The following is a 24,084-nucleotide window of genomic DNA, read 5'->3' as shown; positions in this document are numbered from 1 at the left end:
TGGTGGGATTATGGGAGATACACACGAGGCACGCTGCATATGTTTTTGCAGTCTGCATGCACATTTTTGTAATAAAAAAGTAATCCTATTTCTTAAATGTGCATACACTTTGAACTGGTAATTCCACTTCTAGGAATATATCCCCAGGAAAATAATTGAGGATGTATATACAGAGATATACACAGCTTATTACTGTGTTATCTGTAATAGGGAAAAATTAGATGCAGCTAAAAGATTAACAATAGAAGGAGTGTTAAATACATTTTGATATGTCTGCATGCTGGGACTGTATGCTTCACTTACGACCATCCTATGGGTGATATATATTTATTATCTTGAGTGCCAGCCTCCCTGTCTGTCTGCCCATCTATCCACGTCTAGGTCTCTCTAAAAATATCTCTTGATTGTTTCCACCCTTTCTTCCATGCATGCATCCATCCATCCATCTATCTGCCCATCTATCTACCCATCCATCCATCCATCCATGCATTCATGCATGCATCCACCCATCTACCCATCCATCCATTCATCTATCTGCCCATCTATCTACCCATCCATTCCATCCATGCATGCATTCATGCATGCATCCACCCATCCTTCCACCTATCCACCCGTCCATCCATTCATCCATCTGCCCATCTATCCATCCATCCATCCATCCATCCATGCACCCATGCATCTGTTCATCCACCCATCTGCCCATCCATCCATCCATGCATCCATCACTTATCTATCTCCCCTGCTTTCCCCCCACCCTCTCTCTCTCACTTTCTCTCTCATGGGTTATTCTCAGGCTTGGTTGCCTGGCTTCCCTGCCCACAGCATCTCAGCAGCAACAGTCTAGAAAAGATGGGAGATTCTGTGGGCTGTCAGAGACTGGCACACTGACACCCAGATATGATGACAGGCGACAAAAATACCTGAAGTAGATGAAGCGCACATGACCCTGAATCATCGAGAAAAGACTAATCTTGTTGAATATCATCTGTTTAGGGAAGCAGGGAAATGTATAACACTGTTTAGAAGATTCCTATTCAAAGTAGAAAAAATAGAGTTAGTTGTGATGCTTGCGGAATGAGTTTTAGTTTTCAGGAAAAGTCACCTATGGTAGCTCCTCATTACCCAGAGCTTCCTGATAAATCACAGTCAGAGCTGGAGGGGAATGCATCTCCATTTTTCCAAGGAGAAAACTGACACTCAGAGAGGTTAAGTCACTTAAATGGGGTCACATGGTAAGTGGAAATGGTGGGATTTGAATCTATGTCTTTTTTTAAAAGATATATTTTATTTATTATTTGAGAGAAGGGAGGAGGGGCTAAGGGAGAAGAGAGAGAGAGAGAGAGAGAGAGAATCCTAAGTAGGCTCCACGCTCAGCACAGAGCCCAACTTAGGGCTCGATCCCATGACCCTGAAATCATGACCTGAGCTGAAATCAAGAGTTGGATGCTTAACAGACTGAGCCACCCAGGTGCTTTGAACCTGGTGGTTCAAATCACCTGACCCAGGTGATTCCAGTTGTGGTAACATGGAGATGCCCCACTCAGATCCCCCTCCGGGGAAAGAGGGCAAAGAGCTCTTAGCTGTCAGCTCCTTCAGGGTCAGCATCAGCCCCGGAGAAGTAACATCCTTTCTGGGGAAACCTGTGTCACTGACTGAATGGCCTGGCCATCTCAGCCCCATGTGGTCTGCTCCGATGTCAATATTTCTCCTGGATCTCCCTGCCAGGCTGGCTGATAATTCACCAGGTCACATCTCAGGTCCACTTGTTCCTCTGCTTTCCTCTCACAGGTATTGATTCCTAATAAATGACCTCTATGCCAAACTCTGTTTCAGCAACTGCTACCAGAAAACCCAGTCTAGAACCACTGATACTGGGAGTGGTCTGAAGAAGCAGGCAACAAGGCAGAGCTTAGGGGCAGGATGGCTTCCCTCTATGCTGGCAATTGGTAGTGGTGGGTAGAACCCAGACAGGCCCTGGCACAAGGTGGTTGTAACTCGATGGACTGAGCTGGGAGGATGTACTGGGGGGCAGGGAATGCTGTAGGAGAGGCCATGTATCAGGCAGTCGATGAACAGAGAATACAGTACCCCTGAGCATAACTAGGTTGGATGGCTGTTGCTACAAGGCTTTGATGCTCTACAGAAGGATACTCATCAGCCAAGGACAAGTAACAGACCCTTGCTCTAGAAGTGAAAGCCAAGAAACCTCTTTGGTTGCAGACAAAGAAGCTGGCAGGAGGGCAGACCAAGCCCAGGATTCAGAGGGATCGAACTTCAAAGGCAGTTAAGCTCCCAAGCAAGGCTATGGTCAAGGGCCCTAGCTGGGACCCTGACCCATGGGATGAGGTCATCTGGGTGGTACCCCCAAAGATGTTTCCACTTTGGGGGCCATTGTGAATAATGCTACTATGACCCTTCACCTTCGAATACCTGTCTTCAATACCATTGGGTATATATCCAGCATTGGAATTGCTGGGTCATATGGTAATTCTATGTTCAACTTGTTGAGGAAGCACCATGTTGTTTTCCAGGATGGCTTCACTGTTTTATTCTCCCACTGGCAATGTATAGATTCGTTAATATTTTTGTTTTTCTTTGGGGAACCACCCACCTCTTTAGGCCCACGTGGTTCAGATGGTATTGACTCCCATCCCTTCCTGCCCAGAGATGTGCATCTAGGCAGGGCCTAGCCAACCAACATACACCAAAGTGGAATGTGCTGAGCCAGGCCAATGAAATTCAAGTCTGAATCTAGAACAACCTTGGACTTCTGTTTACTTGGGGCAACAAATCTGCCGCCCCTTTTTATTTATCAAGCCAGTTTATCTTGTGTATCCTGTCACTTATGACCAAGTAACCACTCTGTATCATTAAAGCTTGTTTGCTTCAAATCTCTGCCCGGGAGCTCTATCTCATCTGTGTTTCACATTATTGTTTGATCTATGTTATGTACAGCTACAAGATGGTGTTGGAGCTGGGCTCACTGTGAGGGGCCAAGACTGGATCAGTGAATGGTCAGAGAGGCGATCTTGCAGACAAAGGGGAACTTGTGGTTGCAGGTGTTATCATTCCAGGACCTCAGAGCTGTGATGGAAAGAAGCAGAGAATCTGGGTGAGGGTCCACCTACCACAGTAAAAGTCACCTCACCACCCCACTGGAGTAAAAGCCCTCTCCAGTGGCCTCACATCTGCACTGGCACCCCTTTCTTGCTGATGCTTGATGAGGCTGCTGTCCAGCCTTTCTCTCTCATAAGGCTAGTCTTGACTTGCCACTGTGGATAGGGCAGGACAAACTTCACCCTGATACTAGGCCCAGCTCTGGCTCCCAGGCTCCAGCCTGGTCTCCAGGGTAGCAAGTCCCTGTTCCATACCTGCCTCTCCTGACCAGGAAAAGAAAAAGAGCACCCAGGGAGTAGCAGTTGAGTGCTTGAATCTGGACTTCAGTAAATCTTTGTTTGAAACCGCTTCACTACTTGCTGTGTGACCATGAGCAAATCACTGAACTTCTCTGAGCTTCCGTTTCTTCATCTGCCAAATGAGAATATTGATAGTTTTTACTTCTCAGGGTTGGTGTGAGGAGTGATGATACCGTTAATCCTGATGGCGGCGATTGCTAATACCGCATGCAAGCCATAGTGGCCACCTTATGTGCATTAGCTTCTTTCTTCTTCACAGCAACCCTGCAAGTTAAGTAGCATTAGCTCATTTTGCAGATGAAGACATCCAGGTACCAAGAGGTGAAGGCGTTCACTTTGGGCCCCCGAGATTAATAAGGGGTGGAGCCGGGGTTCCAGGCCGGCCCAGCTGTATCTCCTATAACCCCCAGATCTGCCCTGTGGGTAGGAATGCTTACTAAACCCATTTTACAGAAGGGCACACGGGATGTCCGAGAGCACACGTAATTCCCTGCAAGGACACAGAGCTGGAGAGCAGCAGGGCTGGGGCTCGAACCCTGGTGTGTATTCTTTTCACCACTTACACTTGCATGCTTCTGCAGCCAGGTTTCAGTTCCAATCCTCGGGAGCCTGGGCTAGGGTTGCACGTGGGTGCCCTGGCCAGCTGACACAGAAGCACCATCCTGTCCTTTGCTCCTTGTACAAGTGCTCCCCGCCCTGGCCCCACCCCTACCACTAATACCTTTTCATTCCAATCGCAGATTGCAGCCTGCATGTCAACCACGCACTGCCACATACTGTTTAAACTGCATCCACCGTGGAGAAGGCCCCTGGCGCCCCTAGCCACCTAATTGGCTGCCCACGGCACCTCCCCAGCACCCCTGCAGGAGCCCTGCTCCCTGGGGCACCCACCGCTGCTGGGCCGGTACCATATCTGCACGCAATCCTCCTCTTCGGGGTCCGCGTGGACGCCGTCATCTGGCTGGCTCCCGTCCCAGTAGCTGTAGTCATAGGAGGAGCCATCCGTCCACTCAAACTGGCCTTCCTGGGCAGTCCCATCCCGAGTGGAGGAAGCAAGCCCACGAGAGAAAGATCTGGCATGAGAGCCAGCCCCAGCTGGGGAATGACACCCAACACCTCCCTGTGGAGCAGGACAGAGGTCCTCGGTGGCTGTGAGATAGTGTCGTGCTACCACTGCCAGCTGCCGCTCAGTGAAGCCTCATCAGGGGCCACGCCAGGTGCTTTCACCTCGCTGTCCTCAAGGTGGGCACCCTTATCCCCATTTCACAGGTGAGGAAACCGAGATCAGAGTGGTCTAGCCAGCCAAAGTCGTACAGCTTCATAAAGCATTAGTGCTGGGATTCGAACCCAAGACCTTACCTACTATACTTTTTTTTTTTTTAATTTACCAGCAGACAGGGGTCACCCTTCATTTCTTTCCCTTTGTCCACAGAGGGTGTATTTTTCTTGCCCGATGTGGGACTGCTCTGTCCAATTACAAGAGAACGCCTGTCGGGAATTTGATTGGTGTTAAAATAAATGTGCAAATTAACTGTGGAGAGGACTACATCTTTGCAATGTTCTGGAACACAAGCCGTTTCTGCATTTATTCAAGTTCTTAGAAAAGTCTCCCCCGGAGCACTGATGATTGCGGAGGGGGCGATCACGGGCATGGCATGCGCCTCCCAGAGAGGTCAGAGCTTGTCCCTGCAGCTCTACCCACCTCTTCACCGCAATCTGGACAAGGGACCTTACCTCTCCGCGTCGGTTTCTGCACCGTTACCACGGGGCTGATGTCTGCCCCCAGAAAGGTCCTGGGGGACTGATGGGGTAAAACCCATGGAGGACTTAGCTGGTACCCAGTTCCTGGTGCCCCAGCCCCGAAAAGAAAATTTAAAAAAACAAGCCCCTTTACTGTACTATCATTCTTAAATGTTGTAATACAAGTTCCTTAAGCCCCAGTTGAGTGTCTTCATCATCCCATTTCATTTCATATATATATTTTTAAAGGTTTATTTATTTACTTAAGCACTCTCTATGCCCAATGTGGGGCTTGAACTCATGACCTCAAGATCAAGAGTTGCACGCTCTTCTGACCGAGCCAGCCAGGCACCCTTATAATCCCACTTTATTTTAACATTTATTTATTTGAGAGACACAGAGAGGGAGAGAGAGAGCGAGCGAGAGCATGCATGTGAGCATACACACACAACTGGGGAGAGGGGCAGAGGGAGAAAGAGAATCTTCAAGTAGACCCCTCGATGAGCAGGAAGCCCAACCTGGGTCTCGATCTCACGACCCTGAGATCAGGACCTGATTCGAAACCAAGAGTCAGATGCTTAACCGACTGAGCCGCCCAACACCCCCCCAACCCACATAGTCCTATTTTAAAGTTACTATTACAAATAGAAATGTGGTTTGTTTTTTTTTAAATTACAACTTCTATATAGGTTCTTGCCAGATGAACTCTATGGATTTAAAAGATAGATCTCTATTGAGTTTGGCCACTATGGTTACTTTTGCTCCTTTGACAGCAGCTCCCACCAGCCTAATGAGCTGTGATAGTGTGCCAAGCACCAGGCTAAGCTCTTTACTTTTTTACACCAAGGCATTATTGTCATTGTCCCAGTTTTGTATCTGAGGAAACTGAAGCCCAGAGAGGTAAAAAAAAAAAAAAAAAAAAAAAATTGCCCCAAGTCATCTACCCACCAGTAAGTGACAGGACAGGAGCTGGAACTGGAGACCTGTGCCCCACAGTACTCTGGGGTGAGGCTGGCAGCACAGGTGCAGAAGAGAGACAGTATTCAGCTCACCCAGGGCAAGTATGGGGACACAATGTCCCCGTGAAGTCTGCAAGGATATCGCCAGCTATAAGGTCTGGTGCTGGCTATCCTTTTTGGCCCAATGCCTCACCATTAACCCATCGACCCCTGCCCCACTCTGCATCCCAGACTCGCTTGTCTTTAAGGTCCTTGAATGGGTCACGAGCGCTCACACTTCAGGCCTTTGGCCCATGCTATTCCCTTTACCTACTTCTTCCTCTGGCTGACTCCTATATATCCATTAGACACCAGCTTAAACGTCTCTCAACTAGGGGGCCGGGGTAGCCATGGAAGGACACTGCTGAGAGCTCCTTTAGGAGGACCTGCTACAGGGAACATAGCTGACTGACGGCCTGAACTCGCCTGCCCCCTTGGGTCCATTCCTGCCTTCACAGAGAGACCTGGCTTCCTCCAGGCTGTGCCCAGGCCCTGTCTCAGCAAATACTCGAGGGTGCGATGGCTGCCCCATTCCTGCCGGGTGCAGCACTCCTCTAATGGCCTTCTTGCCCGAGAGACAACTCAGGCAACTCCCCACTGGCCTAACCAAATCTTTCTCAGATCATATGCTGTGATCAGAGGCTCTTCCTCTCCAGCCTTCCTTCCCCTGCTCCCCTCACAGGTCTCAGACCCACATTTCTGCCTGGACACCTTCCCTGCCTCCTTTTTTTTTTTTTTATCCTCCCAGATCTTTCCCCACAGAAATCTCTTGCACATGTAATTACACATTTGTGTATGACTTTTTGGGAACTCAAACCCAAATGGAGGCTTCTCTGACCATACTGTGTTCCCATCATATGCTCTTTTGCACCACTATATTCTAACTGGGACGTCTTGGTGTCTGATTTCTCTCTGTGTGTGGGGCACATAGCAGTCACCTGGCATTTAGATGCCATGCGAAAGATTGGCTAAATCGAAGTGGCGTCTTGGCTGAAGCTTCCAAGAAGGCCTGATGGCCATTGCTTTCTTACCTGTCTATGATCATGAAGCCCTGTCCAGATGTCAGCTGGGATCCCAGGCACACAGCTGTTCACCAGGTCATATACAAAGACATTCTCTTCCCAGCTGCAAATGTGAGCAACGCCATTGCATGTTACTCCTTGCCTCTTTTCATAGGACAGAGTTGAAAATTGAAAGCAATCCTTGTTAACCTTCCTGGACCAACGTCAATTGACGGTATGATGCAATCCTGCTCTTTCTTTAATTACATCACCCAGATGTGACTGTCTTTTCTTCTTCTTCTTTTTTTTTTTTTTAAAGATTTTATTTATTTATTCATGAGAGACACACAGAGAGAGAGAGGCAGAGACACAGGCAGAGGGAGAAGCAGGCTCCATGCAGGGAGACCGACATGGGACTCGATCCCGAGTCTCCAGGATCACGCCCTGGGCTGAAGGTGGCGCTAAACCGCTGAGCCACCTAGGCTGCGTGACTGTCTTTCATAGGCACCCCTGGATTGGATTCATCCTGGTTCAAAGCAGATCTCAGCACTGCGATTCATCTTAAAAATTTAAATCTGCCTCCAAAACACAAGTGAACAAGCTGGAGTATATTGACAATATCGTGAAGAGACAAAGAGGTTTATACTACATTATGCACATGAAATAATTTAAGACAAATCTCTACTAGACATTTTTGTTTTCTCTCAAAAGCCCTCCTTATGCAGCGAGTCTTTACTTATCATACTAATTTTTTTTTCTCACATTCCATCTCCAAAATCTTTTGCTTTTCTGGAAAATTCAGCCCTGGGCTTGAACTTAGCAGAGCCCACTCAGCAAAACCAAAGCTCTTCAGTTAACAGTCCACTCTCCTTACAAAGTGTCTTTTCAGGCTGCTATATCTAAATGCCATCGACTAGATGGCTTTCCAACAACAGAACTCTATTTCTCCAGAACAGTTCTGGGGGGTAAAAGTCCAAGGTCAGGGTGTCAGCATGGTCAGGTGAGGGCTGTCTTCTGGGTCACAGACTTCTCACTTTATCCTCACATGGAGGAAGGGGTTAGGGGAGCGCTGTGGGGTCTCTTGCATGAGGGCACTAATCCCATTCATGAGGGCTTCAGCCTCATGGCATAAGCACCTCCCAAAGGCCCCACCTCCTAATATGATCACACTGGGTGTTAGGATTTCAACATACGAACTTGGGGGGGGGGACACAAATATTCAAACCATAGCAGAAGGCATTGGGGTCTTTTGGGGGATTCTCACCTCCTATTGCAAAGAGCTTATAAAATAATTCACCTAACAAAAGAAATCAGTGGAGGACACTGAAGGTAGTCTGCTGCCAAAAATAACAAAGAAATAGAGATGGATGGATGGAGAGATAGACATAGAGATTTTCATTTGATCATTAAAATGTTTTCTGCGCACTGTGCTTGTTTTGCACCCATGAACTCAGTGAATCCTCGCATCAAACTGGCACTCGGGCACAGAAATTATACTACTGGTTGCTTACTCCACAGCCATGTCTAATCCCTTTGCCTGTTGCCTGCAGAAGTTAGGCAAGCTAGATTTCACTTTCCAGCCTCCTTTAGAGCTAACGCTGGCCATAAAACCCAGTTTGGCCGATTGGATGTGAGGGGAAGTTTGTAATGGACACTTTGGACATACTCTCCTTCCTGATAAACAGACACAGGCATCTGGAAAGGGCCCAGCTCCCACCACTGCCTTTCCTTCTTGGGTTGTAGTCATGTGGGCACATGGTACATGGGGTTGCTGCAGGAAGACCGTGGAGGGTGATGACGGCTTACCCAGTGCTCTGACGTCAGTGAGCCTGAGAAATGCCATTGGCCAAGGTCAGGAGGGTGGACAAAGCAAGTGAAAGCACATGGCTGAACAAAAGCCACACCGCACTCACAGGGTTCCCAGACCCAAAGGCACAGATCCCACTGGACAGGGGATTCCCAGTTTTGGCTTCCACCTGGCATTTAAAGGTAAAGTTTGGTGTGATGAGGAAGTTATTATAAGGTAGTAATTATCAGCCTCGGACCTAACACCTAGCGAACAACTCACTTCAAAACAGGACTATGTGGACGGACCCTCTATGTTGCCACAAAGTATATCTGCTCTCATTGGCTTCATTGGAATGGCCACCCTCCAAAGGCTGCCATCTTGTCGAAAATGCCCACCATTGGATTGCCTTTGTCTTGAGCCATTGGTAGCAAATCAAAGCACCCACTTTTATTCTCCTTAATTTTGTGTTTGTGGAAGAAATTACTACTCCATTCCAGAAGCACTTAGACCCCTGGCCCTCAGCATCTTTCCTGACATGATTCTCCAGGCAGTCACATTCAGGGAGTTGCTTAGCAAATACTGTTATAAACTAAATCTTAGGGTCCCTCTCAAATTCATATGTTGAAACCTAACCCCCGATGTGATGGTATTAGGAGGTGGGGACTTTGAGAGGTGATTGGATCGTGAGGGTGGAGCCCTCAGGAGTGAGATGAGGGGCCTGAAGAAAGAGGTGCCAGAGAGCGCTGTCACCCCTTCCATCTTGTGAGGATGCAGCATGAAGATGGCCCATTTGTGAACCTCAGAGCGAGCTCTAACCAAGAACCCAGCTGTGCTGGCACCCTGATTTTAAACTTCCAGCCCCTGGAACTGGGAGAAATAAATTTCTGTTGTTTATCAGCCCCCCTGTCTGTAGTATTGTTGTAACAGCAGCCTGAATTGGAGGAAAGGGAGGGAAAAGAGGGTGAGTGAGGCAGGGCTTGCGTGCCCTCGCAAAGATGAGCTGACATGGGACCGCTAAGTAAGAACTGACGCCCTGAGATGTTTAGGATTCTAACAAATGAAATCATTAACAGCTCCTACTATTGAGCACTCAGTCGAGCTAACCATGGGAGAGCTTCACATGCTTGGTCTCCTTGGTTAGATGGTGTGAGGAGGACGAGGCTGAGGTAGGACTAGTCCAGGACTGTCTGACTCTAGTGTCCTTAGTGCATATAACATCTCCTCCCATGGGCTTCTCCAACTGGAACATCTGATGTTCCCATTCCTTAAGTTTCCTAAATTCTTCAAGGTCCTGGATCCAGGACCAGCTCTTCCAGGAAGTCTGCTGTGAGCACCCATAACTGCTCCTGGACCACCTGGAGCACACGTTTCTGACCTCCCAGGGGTAGGCTGGTTGGTTTAGTTCTCTATTTCTCATGGTCTGGTCTCTCCAAATGGGCCACAAGGAACACACAGACCAATAGCAAGTCTTATATCTATTTGACATTTCCTCTCATGCCATCAGCAGGCTCCATTCAATATCAATGTTCCAAGAGTGTGTGTTCTGACATGTGAATGATCCAATTTCTGGGGACAAAGTGTTTTTCAGCCCAATGGGTCTTTGACCTTGGTCCTACCCAGCTGGGCAAGTGCTGGAATCCCCAAATGCCTCCCTCATTCACCGTGTGGCTACACTGACGGCCGAACATACATTTTGAGGAGTCATCTGGTGGAGTGGCTGTCCAGTCACTTTTAGTGATTTTTGCCCTCTTTGTTCAACAACACTTGCTTGGGAAACTATTTCAATATTTTATTGCATTTCCCCCATATCTAGTCAAAATAACTGGAACAGAGAGAAGCCCAAGTTGCTACCGTAAGTATCCAGGAGCACGGATTAGATGAACTTAATTCAATTGAACAAAGATGGAAATTATTAGGTAAGCAGAAAGTATGAGGGTCTGAAGCTTCAATCAGATGCTCCACAGACATAAGCTGATTGTGTGTTTAATTATGAAAGAAAAAAAATTAAAAACCATGGAGAAAACACCAGAAATACAGAATCGGGTTGTGTCTCAGAGACAAGATATAATTAGGGATTTTACAATGGTGTCTGGCTTTCTGCAAACTGAATTCCATGTATAATAGCTGAATAAATTGTTCAGGTTTAACTTTCCTACGTGTTTGCAAGAAAGTTTTATATGGCCAAATGGAAAACAACCTGTAAAGGAGAAGGAAGGGAGAGAATGTTAGTATGAGAAAGGCAAGGAGGGGCACTGGCAGTTGAGAAGACAGGAAGAAGGTAAGTTGAGGCAGAAAAGAGCAGGAATTGGGTCAGGGGTTGCCAGAAGCATCCAGGTTTGCCTGGAACACTTTCTGGTGCCTGGCTAACCAAGGTTAAGGTTATAAGCACCATGAGCAGGGTGAGCTGCCCTTCCTGTGGGCTGGCTAGAGGGAAACCTTCATTTGGATTTTTGGTTTGTTTGTTTTTTTAAGAAAGAGAGTGTTCTGGGGTGGAGGGGCGGAGGAAGAGGGAGACACAGAATCTCAAGCAGGCTCCATGCTGACATGGGACTTGAACCCATGACCCTGAGATCAAGACCTGAGCTGAAATCAAGAGTTGGACACTTAACCGACTGAGCCACCCAGGTGCCCCTGAAATCATTTTAGAATTTACTTTTTATCACATGTATTTCATTTTCCTCCATAGTCTCGTAATTTTTTTTAAAAAGATTTTATTTATTTATTTATTTATTTTTAATTTTTTAAATTTATGATAGTCACAGAGAGAGAGAGAGAGAGAGAGAGAGAGGGGCAGAGACACAGGCAGAGGGAGAAGCAGGCTCCATGCACCGGGAGCCCGATGTGGGATTCGATCCCGGGTCTCCAGGATCGCGCCCTGGGCCAAAGGCAGGCGCCAAACCGCTGCGCCACCCAGGGATCCCCAGATTTTATTTATTTATATGAAAGAAAGAGATAGAGCATGGGGGGAGGAGTGGGAGAAGCAGACACCCCATTGAGTAGGGAGCCCAATGCGGGGCTGGATCCCAGGACCCCGGGATCCTGACCTGAGCTGAAGGCAGGTGCTCAACTGACTGAGTCCCTGAGGCACCCCCCGGCTCGAAATTTTCGAGAGCTTCTTTGACTCATCCTGGTAAGTGCCAGTCCTGTGCTCTGTTCTATATCACAGAGGATTTGCCCTGAAGACCACTTTTCCCAGGTTTTCTTGTCAGCTGCCCGGCAAGTAGTTGGAGGCATGGATAAGGATGGGAGGGAGAGAGAAACCAGGGTATGTGTCTCCCTCTCTGCCTTGGGAGTCGCTGGCAGGGGCTGCCTCACCTGGGTGGCTCCAGCTCCCCTAAGACTAGTTTGCCCTGGGGCAACTGGGGAGCTCAATCAGTTAAGCATGTGTGCCTTCAGCTCAGGTCATGATCTTGGGGTCTTGGGATTGAGTCCCATCTTGGTCTCCCAGCTCAGCAGGGAGCCTGCTTCTCCCTCTCCCCCCTGCTCCTGCTCTCTCTCTCTCTCTCTCTCTCTGACTCTCTCAAATAAATAAATACAATCTAAAAAAAAAAAAATAAGAAGAAGAAAAAAGACTAGTCTGCCCTCCCCTTAGAGGTGGGATTGGCTTCCCTCCTTCCTGCCGTTGTGAATCTCTGGTCTGCCTCACTGTTGCCTCTTTCAGTTCTTAGATTCCATCACTTATGCGTGTTAAATTCTCTGTTTTTCATATTTGTAGTGGTTCCTCTTCTCCTGAAGATCTGACTGCCTCCCTATATTCTTGAGCACCCCTGAGATTACAGGGGGAGCTCTCCATATCTGTTGGATGAAACCATGGAGGATTTGCTTAAAAATTAAGATACCTGACCCCTTCTCTGTTTTTAACAAAATTCGGTGACTCTAAAGCATAAAGCACCAACTGTCTTTCTGAGATTCTTGAGAAACAGAAGCAGGGTTGTGAAGCTGTGGTTGGGGTACCATTGGAACGTAGCACTCTTGGCTTCAAGGAACCCACAGGTCGGCGAGGACGTCTGATGTGAAAACAGGGTGATGAAAGAAAGTGCTCTGGGAGAGGCGGGCAATGAGTGCAATTAGGATGCCAGAGTTGGGGTGACTTCAGTGAAGAGATGAGCCTTGAAGGCTGAGGAGGTATTTACTGGGGAATGGCAATTCCCAGCAGAGGGAACAGAATATGCAAAAGTATGGAAGAGTAAAAGGGCTGGACCAGACTGGAGAACTTTGAGATGGTCAGTGTGACTGGGACTTATAAGGGAGACACAGAGGAATGTGGAAGGAGGCCTCGGTGGGTGGGCTACGGAATTTGGCTGTTTGGGTTCAAATCCCAGCTCCACCACTTTATAGGTAGGTAACTTTGAGCAAGTCACCGTCTTGGAGGATCACATTCCGTGTCTGTACAATGAAGATCCCTACCTAATATGGTTTGAGAGACAGCTTCAACATGATGATGTCTATAAACACCCAACAAATAAATGTCAGTTGTCATTCCTCATATCATATTCTTTGCATGTATTTATGTGAGTTTTTCACAGGGTCAAGCCCCCCTGTGCCGTAGTGCGGGCCACAGCACAAAATCAGCGCTTATGAAGACGGATCCTGCAGCATGCCATTTGCTACCCAAGCTAAATGCTTTGCCTTCTACTGTTCCAATGAGAATTCAGGCTAGATCAAATTAGCTAGAATTACCAAAGAGAAACACCAGTGAGAAATGCATTTCTCACTCCCCTTTCCAAAGGGGGTGCTCAGTCGGGCTGTGGGGGACAGACGTCCACTCACCTGTGGATGGAGGCCAGTTTGGCGGACTTCCTGCCGATGGAGAACTCAGAACAGTAGAAGTCAGCCTCAGCCCAAGTCTTATTGAGAGGGAAAAATCTGTAGCAGTGGCCTTTGAACTCCATCCAGAACAGGGGGCAGAGGGAAGCCCGGGGCAGCTCCGGCATGGCTGTGGGCAGAAAGAACACAGACTGGCGGGAGGGTTGGCAGTGTGCAAACAAGGTTTGCAAACAGCTTCTGACACCTTTTCAAGAATGAAAATAAAACATGGCCCATTATGATAAGTCAAATTCCATGCCTGAGGTCCAAAGAACACAAGCATACCCAAAATTTACCAAATGACAAAAGTAATATGTGCTCATGATAGAACACCTGGAAAATGTTACTGCTCTAGTGTATTTTTCTTCATGTGCTGCTTGAATGCAGTGATTTGTAAAAATTCAATTATTATATTGTACTCTACATACCTGTCAGTATTCTGTATCCCAAAAGTGAGAATATATTTCCCCCATGTCATTATATAAATTTTTTTGTAAACATTGTTTTTAAATAGCTCTTGAATACTCCACTGAATGGCCCCCCCTAGAGTTTATTTAATCATCCCCCTAATTTGTGGATAATCAGACTGGTTCCCCTCTTTAAAAACAATTACACCGAATGCTGAGACGAACAGCCCTTGTGCATCAAGCTTTTTCAGCATTTCTGGTGATTTTCTGAGGAGGGATTTTTAAGGCTTTGATACAGTTTGCTAAATTGCCTCCTGAAAGCAATTTATACTCCCCAGTAATGCCTGAGAGTGCCCACCTCACAGGGCCCTTGCCAGCGCTCCATGTTATCACTTTCATGGCAATCTTTGCAAATTTTATAAGCAAAAAATACTATCTTGTTTCAATTTGCAATTCCGGGCTCTCTGTTGAGGGCGGAGATTTTTCCAGGTGTTTATTGACAAACGACAGCTCATCAAACTATTTCTATCTGGAGCTCATCAAACCACTGGGGTTCAAGATGTGTTCCTAATTCTGAAAAAAGCACACAAGGGAAAACCCATGATTGGGGCAATAAAGTTTTCCCAAGTGTTGGCCTCCCTTGAAGGCCTCTTAGGAGATACTCTTTTTGGAAACCACAACTCAAGATGACTCGTTAGGGGTTGGAGGGCATGCCTAAAACCTTCCTTGAACAACGTGAGGTGGCTCACCCGTGGCAGTGGGCAATGGTGAAATCTGTTGGACTGGGATCTGGGGGCCTGAGTCCCAGCCACCAGCTCTGCCTGACGTGTCTTGTGACAATGGCACATTTCCTCCCTTCTCAGCTGTCAAACTGGCTGGTCTTTGGGGTCCCTTTTGCAGTCACCTAAGGATGTGGGGTCTTCGCCTTTCAAGCCACTGTAACAGCTGGCTGAGCTCCTGAATAATTAAGTAGTGGACAACAATTATGGAGCATTTATGATGTGCCAAACACATACAGGGAAACTGAGGCTTACTTAGGTTAAGTGACTTGCCCAAGGTCATCCTGCAGATGGGATTTGAACTCAGCCTCCTGACACCAAAGTCTTGATCTGAAAGTCCGCAGGATGCTTCACCATGGGCAATTAACAGGGCTGAGACTGGTTGACAGTCTTTTAGCATCTACTTCATGAGGTGGCCAGATAAATTCGCAGAATGCATGGCATATATGGATTGCCCTGTGATAGTATGATTATTAATGATAAGCTCAGGTTTCACAACCAGGGTTAACGGGGCTCCCTGAATCCCCTGAAATTAAATGCAAAATCAAAAGTGCGTGTGTGCGCGTGTGCTCATGCTTCTACCTCTGTGCATTTATTTGGGGGAAAGAAAGAGTCAGTTGTTTTAATCAAGGGGGCTATGCTAAGTGCTTCCCATCACCACCAGAGCCACTGGCCTTTCTCATTTGACCAGAACCGGCCCGTCCCCCATCCCAGGCAGCTGTGTCAGTCCTGTCTACGTCCCCTTACAGTGCTGGGTGTTGCTGAGTTCTTTGTGGGGACTTTGTGGCACTAACCTTTTATCTAGTAGAGAGACAGCAATAATCAAATGAAAGGGCCTGGAAGGGGAAAGGAGGAGGCAAAGGCCCGAGCTCCCCTCTCCCTGAGGCCCAAGGGCTTCTCCTGGGCCCTAAAATCTGGTGGATATTTTTAATCAAGTCTCCCCAGGGGAAAACAAGCTCCCTCCTCCACACTGCTAGTTCCTTTGACTTTTTCCACCCAACAAATGGTGGTTATGGATGCCTGGAGTGAAGCACACCAGAAAATGGGGCTGTGACAGGTCACTACTCAATTACTCCCTTTCCACCCGGGCAGGCAAAGGCCTTTAATTAGCAGTCTGGGAGGCAAACAGGCATGAGTTTGCCCTGGGACGATAAGGAACTTCACCCTGCCTGGTATCCCTGCACCCCCTTTGCCTCTGGGATTTGTGAAACGGAGAACAGAAGGATCCCAGAGGTCTCTCATCAGCCTGAACCCCAAAGTAGCCTGCACTAATCCGGGTCTCCCTCCTGAAGGGATCTCTCTAGGTTTATGGCTTTTACAGATAAGGATGGCAATGTGATAAACATGACCAACACTGCCCAGCTTTCTTCTGACTCAGACATTGTGTCAAGCTCTCTGTACCCATTGATTCATGTAGTGCCCACACATCCTACAAGGTAGGTACCACAATCACTCCCACTTTACAGAGGAAGAAACCAAATGACAGAGAGATTGAATAACTTGCCCAAGATCACACAGCTCCTTTTTTTTTTTTTTGATCACACAGCTCCTAAGGGGCAGAGGTGGTTTTTAAAGCCAGGCTGTGTGGCTCCAGATCTAATTTAGGGATTCCTGCTCCATTTTTTCTTCTTTTTAAAAATATTTTATTTATTTATTTATTTGAAAGAGAGAGAGAGCATGAGCAGGAGGAGGGGAGAGGGGTAGAGGGATGATAGCCTGAGCAGAAGGCAGAAGGCTGATGCCTAACCGACTGAGTCACCCAGGTACCCGGGTTTCCTGCTGCATTTAAGCCCATTTCCTTTTGTCTCAATCTTGATGGTCTGGTCCTTCATTCATTCTCTTTTTCATTCAACAATTCCTGTTTGAGCACCTACCTGGGCTCAGGCAGCTAGTTGGCTACATGCTGGAGATATGGTGGCTTCTGAACTCTTGGGTCTTACAGTCTAATGGAGATTGACATTAAGAAAAATTAGCACAGGGCTGTCTGGGTAGCTTGTTGGTTAAGTGTCTGCCTTTGGCTCAGGTCATGATCTTGGGGTCCTGGGATCGAGCTCCATGTCATGTTGGGCTCCCTGCTCAGCAGGGAGTCTGCTTCTTCCTTTCCTTCTGCCTGCTGCTCTCCCTGCTTGTCCTCTCTCTGTCCCTCTCTCTGTCAAATAAATAAATAAAATCTTAAAAAAAAAAACAAAAAGAAAAAGAAGTACAGATATAAAATGTCATTAATATGTCATTTGTGGATGTGTGTCCTGCGAGCAAAAACTTGAGGGAGCAGCCCCCTAATTATTGTGGAAGCTGGTCGTTTGTTTGCCCCCTTTTCCTCCCTAGTTGAACTGGGGGCCGCCACAACCCTCTCTTCAAGGAGCCTGTGGGTGATTACGACGGGGCACAGAGTCCCCTTTCCAGATGGGGGAATTTCAGGGAGTTGTCACAGGAGCACCTAAAAGGGGCATAGACGGATTTGGAGATCTGGGAGTCCTCCTGGAGGGGATGATGTGTCATCTGAGACCTGAAAGACAGGAATCAGAGAAAATGTTTCAGGTGCTCAGACACAGGAGGTGCAAAGGTCCGGAGGTATGAGAGAATGGAACCTTTGGAGAACATCTGCAAATGGCTCAGCTTGCTGGGAATCTGAGAAGGGTGGGAAGGCAAGAGATGAGGCCAGAGGTGACAGAGGGAGGGTGGAGGGATAGAGAGGGGAAGGGATGCACAAAGGAGCTTGTTGCTCTGGAAACCAGGAGGCCAAACTGCAAGGTCTTTTACTTCAATTAGCAGCACTAAAGGCCACCAAGGTCTCTCAGCTGGGGTGGGAGTCAAAGTCTTTAGGAGCTCTGAGCTTATGAAGAAAAAAGCACACACCAGTGGAGTTCAGGGCTCATTCCCACCCCCCCCCCTCTCTCTTTTTAAAAGAATAAATTGTCACCTTCCCACTCAATCTGGCTGCTGGCTCCCCTGGCCCCAATCCAGCCGCCTACAAATGCACTACCCTGCCGCCTCCTGCCCAGATCAGCCTTGAGAGCCGGCCAGGAGAGGAGGTGAGGAAGGCTCTGGGGTCCACATCCCAGCCCCCACCCCACTCCCACTACAGGGGCCCAGATCCCAGGAGACAGGAGGAAGTGCTTAACCTTCCTGGAAGGTGGCCCTTGGGAGGGCTCTGTTGCCCTCACCGCTTTTGCTTCCTGCTGCCTCCCTGACTACACATCCCACTATCAGGCCATCCTCCTCACCCGTGAGGCCTGGCTCTGGTTGCCAGAACCGGGGGTCCTGGGCCTCTCATGCCTAAGCTTTGCTTTCCCTTCTCTGGGTCACCCTTGTGGCCACATGATACAGAGGAAAAAAGCACTGGGTGACTTCTTGTATTGTCCAAAGAGTGGCCATTCATTCGGTGGTGAGTATGTAATTGCTGAGACCAGCCTAGGAGGGCACCAGTATCCCCATTTCACAGCTGAGGAAACTGAGTCTCAGAGAGGTTAAGTCACTTACTCCCACAGCTGGCAAGTGGTGCTATCAGGGTGAGCTCAGAAATCCTTAAACAAAGGGCGCCTGGGTGGCTCAGTCAGTTAAGAGTCTGCCTTTGGCTCAGGTCAGGATCCCAGGGTTCTGGGATCGAGGCTCTGCATCCAGCTCCCTGCTCAGCAGGAAGTCTGCTCCTCCTCCTCCTCTCTCCTCCCGTCTCCCCCTCCTCTCGCTCTCTCTCTAATAAATAAATAAATCTTAAAAAAAAAAAGAGAAAGAAATCCCTAAACATTAAGCACTTCCAGAAAACATATTTTTTCTGCCCTTGGTTTTCTCATTTGCAAGACAGATATATTAAACACCAAATTTAACAGTGTCATGGACTGAATGCTTGTGTCTCTCCCTCTTCAAAGTCATATGTTGAAGCTCTAATCCCATGTCTTTGGAAGCGGGGTGTTTGGGAGGTGAGTCGAGTTAGATGGGGTCATGGGGGGCACCCATGATAGGATAGGTGCTCCTATAAGAAGAGAAAGAGGGCCCCTGGGTGGCTCAGTTGGTTGAGCGTCTGCCTTCGGCTCAGGTCATGATCCCAGAGTCCCAGAGTCGAGTCCCAGGTTCAAGTCCCAGGGTTGAGTCCCAGGTTCAAGTCCCAGGGTCGAGTGCCTGAGTTCAAGTCTGGCTCCCTGCTCCATGGGGAGCCAGCTTCTCCCTCTGCCCCTCCCCCTGCTCTCTCTCTCTCAAATAAATAAATACAATTTTTTTAAAAAAGAAGAGAAAGGAGAGGGACCAGAGTACCCCCCGCCCCCCCATGCACCCCCGCCCTGCCACCACCACCTCTCTCTCTGCCAGGTGAGGACACAGCACGGTGGCCATCCGAGGGCTGAGTACTCACCAGGAGCCAAGTTGCTCAGGATCTTCATTTTGGACCTCCCAGGCTCCAGAACTGTGAGAGATAAATTCCTACTGTTCAGGCCTCCCAGTCTATGGTATTTTCACTATACATTATAGCAGCCTGAGCCGACTAAGACCAAAAAAGTTAATCAAGCAAATAATTCAATGTCTCCTGGGTTCCTATTCGGCTTTGAGGTCTGTGCCCTCACAGTCTCACCGTCTGGGGAGAGGAACCAGGGCCAAGGCCACGAGTTATCCTACCCTAAGGCGCATTCCAGTGATATGCAGACTCCTTGTGCCCATAGAGGAGGCCTGGGGAGTGGGTCAGTGTCCGCGGGGCACTCTGGGATCTGGATCTATGATCCAGGCCCCAGAGTGTATTCTAGAAAGTGGGGACATCAGGTTGCTCAGACCTCTATGCTCCAGCTTGGACTCTCGAGTCCAGCGGCCCCGTTGGACACTCAGCTCTCCGTGCCTCTGTTTTCTCATCTCTATAATGGACACGATGATGATGCCTACTTCACAGGGCAGCCACGGCCCGGCTCGTAGTGGGCATTCCAGAAAGCACTGAATATTACTAGAGCAGAGACAGCCTGGGACCTGCCTGCAGCAAGGAGCGCAATGCCAGCTTCCTGGAGGGAAGGACAGGCCTGATGCCTCGCCTACTCCCGAAGCCCTGCAGAAGCAGCCCCCCCACCTCCACCCCCACCCTGGCTTCAAACGCGCCTTGCCGAGCCAGGCACGGAAACTTGACGGTAATGGTTGAAGAGCCCTAATAGCAAATATTTATGCCGCTTCTACGACATGCCAGGCTCTCTTCTAAAGCGCTCTACACTCATTAATCCACTTGAACAATGTGATGGAAGCCAGGTTTGGAGGAAAGGGTTTGGGAAAAGGCCGTAGTCTGGCTAAACCCTCCCAAGTCTCTCAGAAGCATCTAAAGGGATTTCTTTCCAAAGCAAATCCAGAAGTATGGCTGAGTCGCACTAGGTGCATGTATTTGCATGTTCATGGAAAGTCGGGAGCCATGGGATGAGTGATGAAATGACTGATGCTCTGTCCTGCTTTGCACAGAAAGGCTGAGATCCGGGGAGGAAGACGACTAGGCCCATTCTCGGTAAGGAGGGCTCCTGGCTGTGCACTCACCTTTGTGGTTGGCAAAGGCCCAACCATGACCCTAGGGAAGCCCTCCCTGGTCCACATCAACGTGCACACTCTTGCTCACTCTCTCTCTCTCTCTCTCTCTCTCTCTCACACACACACACACACACACACACATGCTTACACTCACACACTCCCTTCTGGGTTGAAGTCACTTTCATCTAGAAGATCTGTTGCTCCGGCTCCAACTAGGCTTTCTGCTGGGCTGGGAACCTGGAGAGCAAGAGAACCACCACTTGGACGGAGGATGACCTTGGCAGGGTCACTGGCCTCCGCAGGCCTCAGTTTCTACAACTGTAACATGGGAGGGGTGGGCTGACCGGAATTCCAAGCTGTGTCTCCTGACCATTTCTATCACATCACCAACAGCTGCTGCAGCAGAAGAGCTGGCAGTAATAACTCATGTGCTAAGCACTTCCTCTGCAGGATCTCACTGAAGATCCCCAAAACATTTAGTAGGTGCCATTATGATCCCCAGTTTCCAGGGGAGGAAACCTGATGCTCAGAAAGAGGTGTCACAGGAACAGGCCAGTGAGAGAGACTTCCCACCTGTTCCACTTGCAGACTCAGCCTCTGGCCCTTCCCACACACCCCAGACGGAAAGGCAAGGCTGTGGGATATACGAGGCAGACCTCAAGGATATTTTGTCCACCTTCTCCCCTGCTCGCCCATTGCATGGATGAGGAGACTGAGGCCCAACAGCAAGGATGCAGAGTCACTGTGAGGGACTGAATTTCTGTGTCTCCTCCTACCTACTTCATATGCTGGAGTGTTAACCCCCCATGTGATGGTGTTTGGAAGGGGGGTCTTTGGGGGGTAATTAGGGTTAGATGAGGTCATGGGGAGGCCGCCATGATGGGATTAGTGTCCTTATAGGAAGAGGAAGAGAGGCCAGAGTGTGCACATGCCCTTTCTCTCTCTGCCATGTGAGGACACAAGGAAGGTGGCCATCAGCAAACGAGCAAGAGAGCACTCACCAGGGCACAGAATCAAGCAGCACCTCAACTTCCCAGCCTCTGAACTGTGAGAAATGACTTCCTGTTGTCAAAGCCACCCAGTCTATTGGACTTAGTGATGGCAGCCCGAGCGAAGACAGACACTCAGAGAGTTTATGACAGAAGCTGAGCCCCTAATGCTTGCCCAAATGAACAAAGACCGCCACTCACCTGCCACCATCAGGGAAGGATGCCCAGGTACATCTGAATTTCAGACAACACATCATTTTAAGCTTATGTCCCAGGCAATATTTGAGACATGCTTATACTAAAAGATGATTGCTTATCTGAAATTCAGATGTACCCGGGCATCAGGTATTTTATCCGGCACCTCTATCACCCCACTGTTTAAATTCACCCTAGCGCAGTAACAGCCCAGGAATGGGGTCTTATGGGAATCTTATGAGTATTTCATTATTAGATGCGCTTTAATGGGGATCCGAATAGTATCCCTGTCATAGACTTATTGTGGAGGTTAAATAAATCAAATCCATATACAAGGAGATCCCTGGGTGGCTCAGCAGTTTAGCACCACCTTCAGCCCAGGGTGTGATCCTGGGGTCCCGAGATTGAGTCCCGCATCAGGCTCCCTGCATGGAGCCTGCTTCTCCCTCTGCCTGTATCTCTGCCTCTCTCTCTCTCTCTCTCTCTCTGTCTGTGTGTCTCTCATGAATAAACAAATAAAATCTTTAAAAACAAAAACCAAAAAACAAATCCATATACAAAAAGTGCTTAAAACAATGCCTGGCACCAAGTGAGGGCTATGTAAATCCCAATTGGTTATAGGTATTCTTATTATTTTAGATATTTTAAACAATGTTTGGGAAGAACCCACAGGGTGGAGGTGACAGGCAAGATCCTCAGTCCAGGGCAGACTGAAGGATTCACGAATCTTCCCACCCAGACGGGTCCCTCAGAGTGAGCACCCGGGTCTCCACATGGCAAAGAGGAAGAAAGTGAACTCATTTGAAGCCCTGAGTCTTTCAAGTGGGACTGTGGGGGGCGGGGGGGCGGGGCACATGCCAGAGGCTGGCAAGTTCTATTTGCAGGGGACACAAAAAACCCACAGAAGTGGGCCACGGAGCAGTGACCTCCAGGGAGGCCATGAGAGGGACAGCTGTGTCCCCTTGCATGCCCAGCCTGTGGTGGCACAGCAGCAGGTCTGAAAGGTCCCTGGGAACAGCTATCACAGCCAGGGTGGGGGTGGGGGGTACCCAGATCCAAATCCCTACCCGAAATACCCTTTTCAGACTTTCCTGTGGTGCCAAGCTCCAAGCCTGAAGCACTTCCCCACTTTATCTTCCTCCCTGTGCAGAGTAGCCCCAAAGGGTGCCACTCTGACCTCCATTTTCCCAAAGAAGCTGAGCTCAGAGAGATTAAGACATTTGGGTGAAGTCACACAGTTTTTAAGATGCAAAACTAGGATTTAAAATCAGGACTCTCGGGGTGCCTGGGTGGCTCAATTGGTTAAGCGTCTGCCTTCACCTTGGTCATGATCCCGGGGTCCTGGGATCGAGCTCCATGTGGGGCTCCATACTCCGCAGGGAATCTGCTTCTCCCTCTCCCTCTGCCCTTCCCCCTGTTGTGCACTCTCTTTCTCTCAAATAAATACATAAAATATTTTTTAAAAAATAAATTAAATCAGGACTCCGCGTCTGAGCCTGGGACAAAGCCCCCTGAGTGGGGGACGGGGAGCCGGGGGTGCTCCCACCACTCCCCTCTGCCCAGCAGGCCTGCAGAGCCAGCCAGGCCTCACCGACAGAATCAGGTGTCCGTGAGGTGCCCTCTCCACCTGCTCAGGCCTGGCCCCGTGCTCACCTGGGCTGATACTGATGTCCGTCTGTGGAAAGGCCTGTGCACACAGGAGGGCCAGGGAGGCCGCGGCCCACGACCCCCACCTTTGCATCCTGAGCCCCGAGGAAGCCACCTTCAGGCCTGAGTGGAGGAGACGGGCCCTGTCACAGGAGCTCTCTTGGGAGCAGGCGAGAATTGCTGAGCTCAGGCCACTGGGATAGACCCCAGTCTCCTCCTCCTCCCCTCCCATCTCTCCTCCCTCCTCTCTGCACCGCTGGAGACGCTCAGGCTCAGAGGGACAGCCTGAGAGCTGCCCTGCTCGGCGAAGAGAAACTACCGCCCTGCCTCGGGGCCGCTGCGTGGCTTTGGGCGTGGGTTCGCTTCTCTGAGACTCAGTTTTCTCCTCTGTGAGATGGGAGAGTAACAGAGCTTGCATCCTGTCTGTCACAGGAGATAAAGCATCTGGGGCTCCCTCGGAGGAAATACATAGCAGAAGGTAAAAAGAGAGGTCGGAGGGGGCTGCGTGCTTGGGCTCAGCTCGTCCCCACCTCACGCTGGCCCTGAAGGCAAATGTTTGAACACCGCTTGCCTAGGTCTAGGTGGTTTACCCTCCTCCCTTCCCCTTCCCTTTTCAGGGTTTCTTAAGAAGGGGTTAAAGGAGGGGCCAGCAGAAGGTTCCTGATCCAGAATAAGCATCCTACCAAGAGAAGCACATGTTATCATTTGTGCAGAAGTCTCATGTGTGGTTTGCTCAGACTTCGAATAACTGTTTTCTTTTGTTAAAAAAAGATCTTATTTATTTATTCATGAGAGACACAGGGAGAGAGGCAGAGACTCAGGCAGAGGGAGAAGCA

The 24,084-nt window shown here is 49.0% G+C and overlaps 1 protein-coding gene across 7 annotated transcripts in view; it reads right to left on the bottom strand.

Annotated features, from left to right (window-relative positions):
- Positions 1–2,768: 2,768 nt before the first annotated feature.
- The window catches only part of SYT17 (synaptotagmin 17), a 102,476-nt gene continuing 81,160 nt past the window's right edge, over positions 2,769–24,084 (bottom strand). For all 7 annotated transcript variants that reach the window (XM_072753760.1, XM_072753761.1, XM_072753757.1 and 4 more), the window contains 4 exons: positions 13,715–13,880; positions 7,186–7,279; positions 4,308–4,440; positions 2,769–3,084 (listed from right to left, as the gene is read on the bottom strand). In XM_072753760.1, coding sequence (XP_072609861.1) covers positions 3,005–3,084; positions 4,308–4,440; positions 7,186–7,279; positions 13,715–13,880 — 473 coding nt within the window. In that variant the 3' untranslated portion in view covers positions 2,769–3,004. The remainder of the gene's footprint in view (positions 3,085–4,307; positions 4,441–7,185; positions 7,280–13,714; positions 13,881–24,084) is intronic.

Source organism: Vulpes vulpes, chromosome 3, assembly GCF_048418805.1.
Source record: "Vulpes vulpes isolate BD-2025 chromosome 3, VulVul3, whole genome shotgun sequence".
NCBI lineage: Eukaryota > Metazoa > Chordata > Mammalia > Carnivora > Canidae > Vulpes > Vulpes vulpes.
This window is presented reverse-complemented; position numbering and strand designations above follow the sequence as displayed.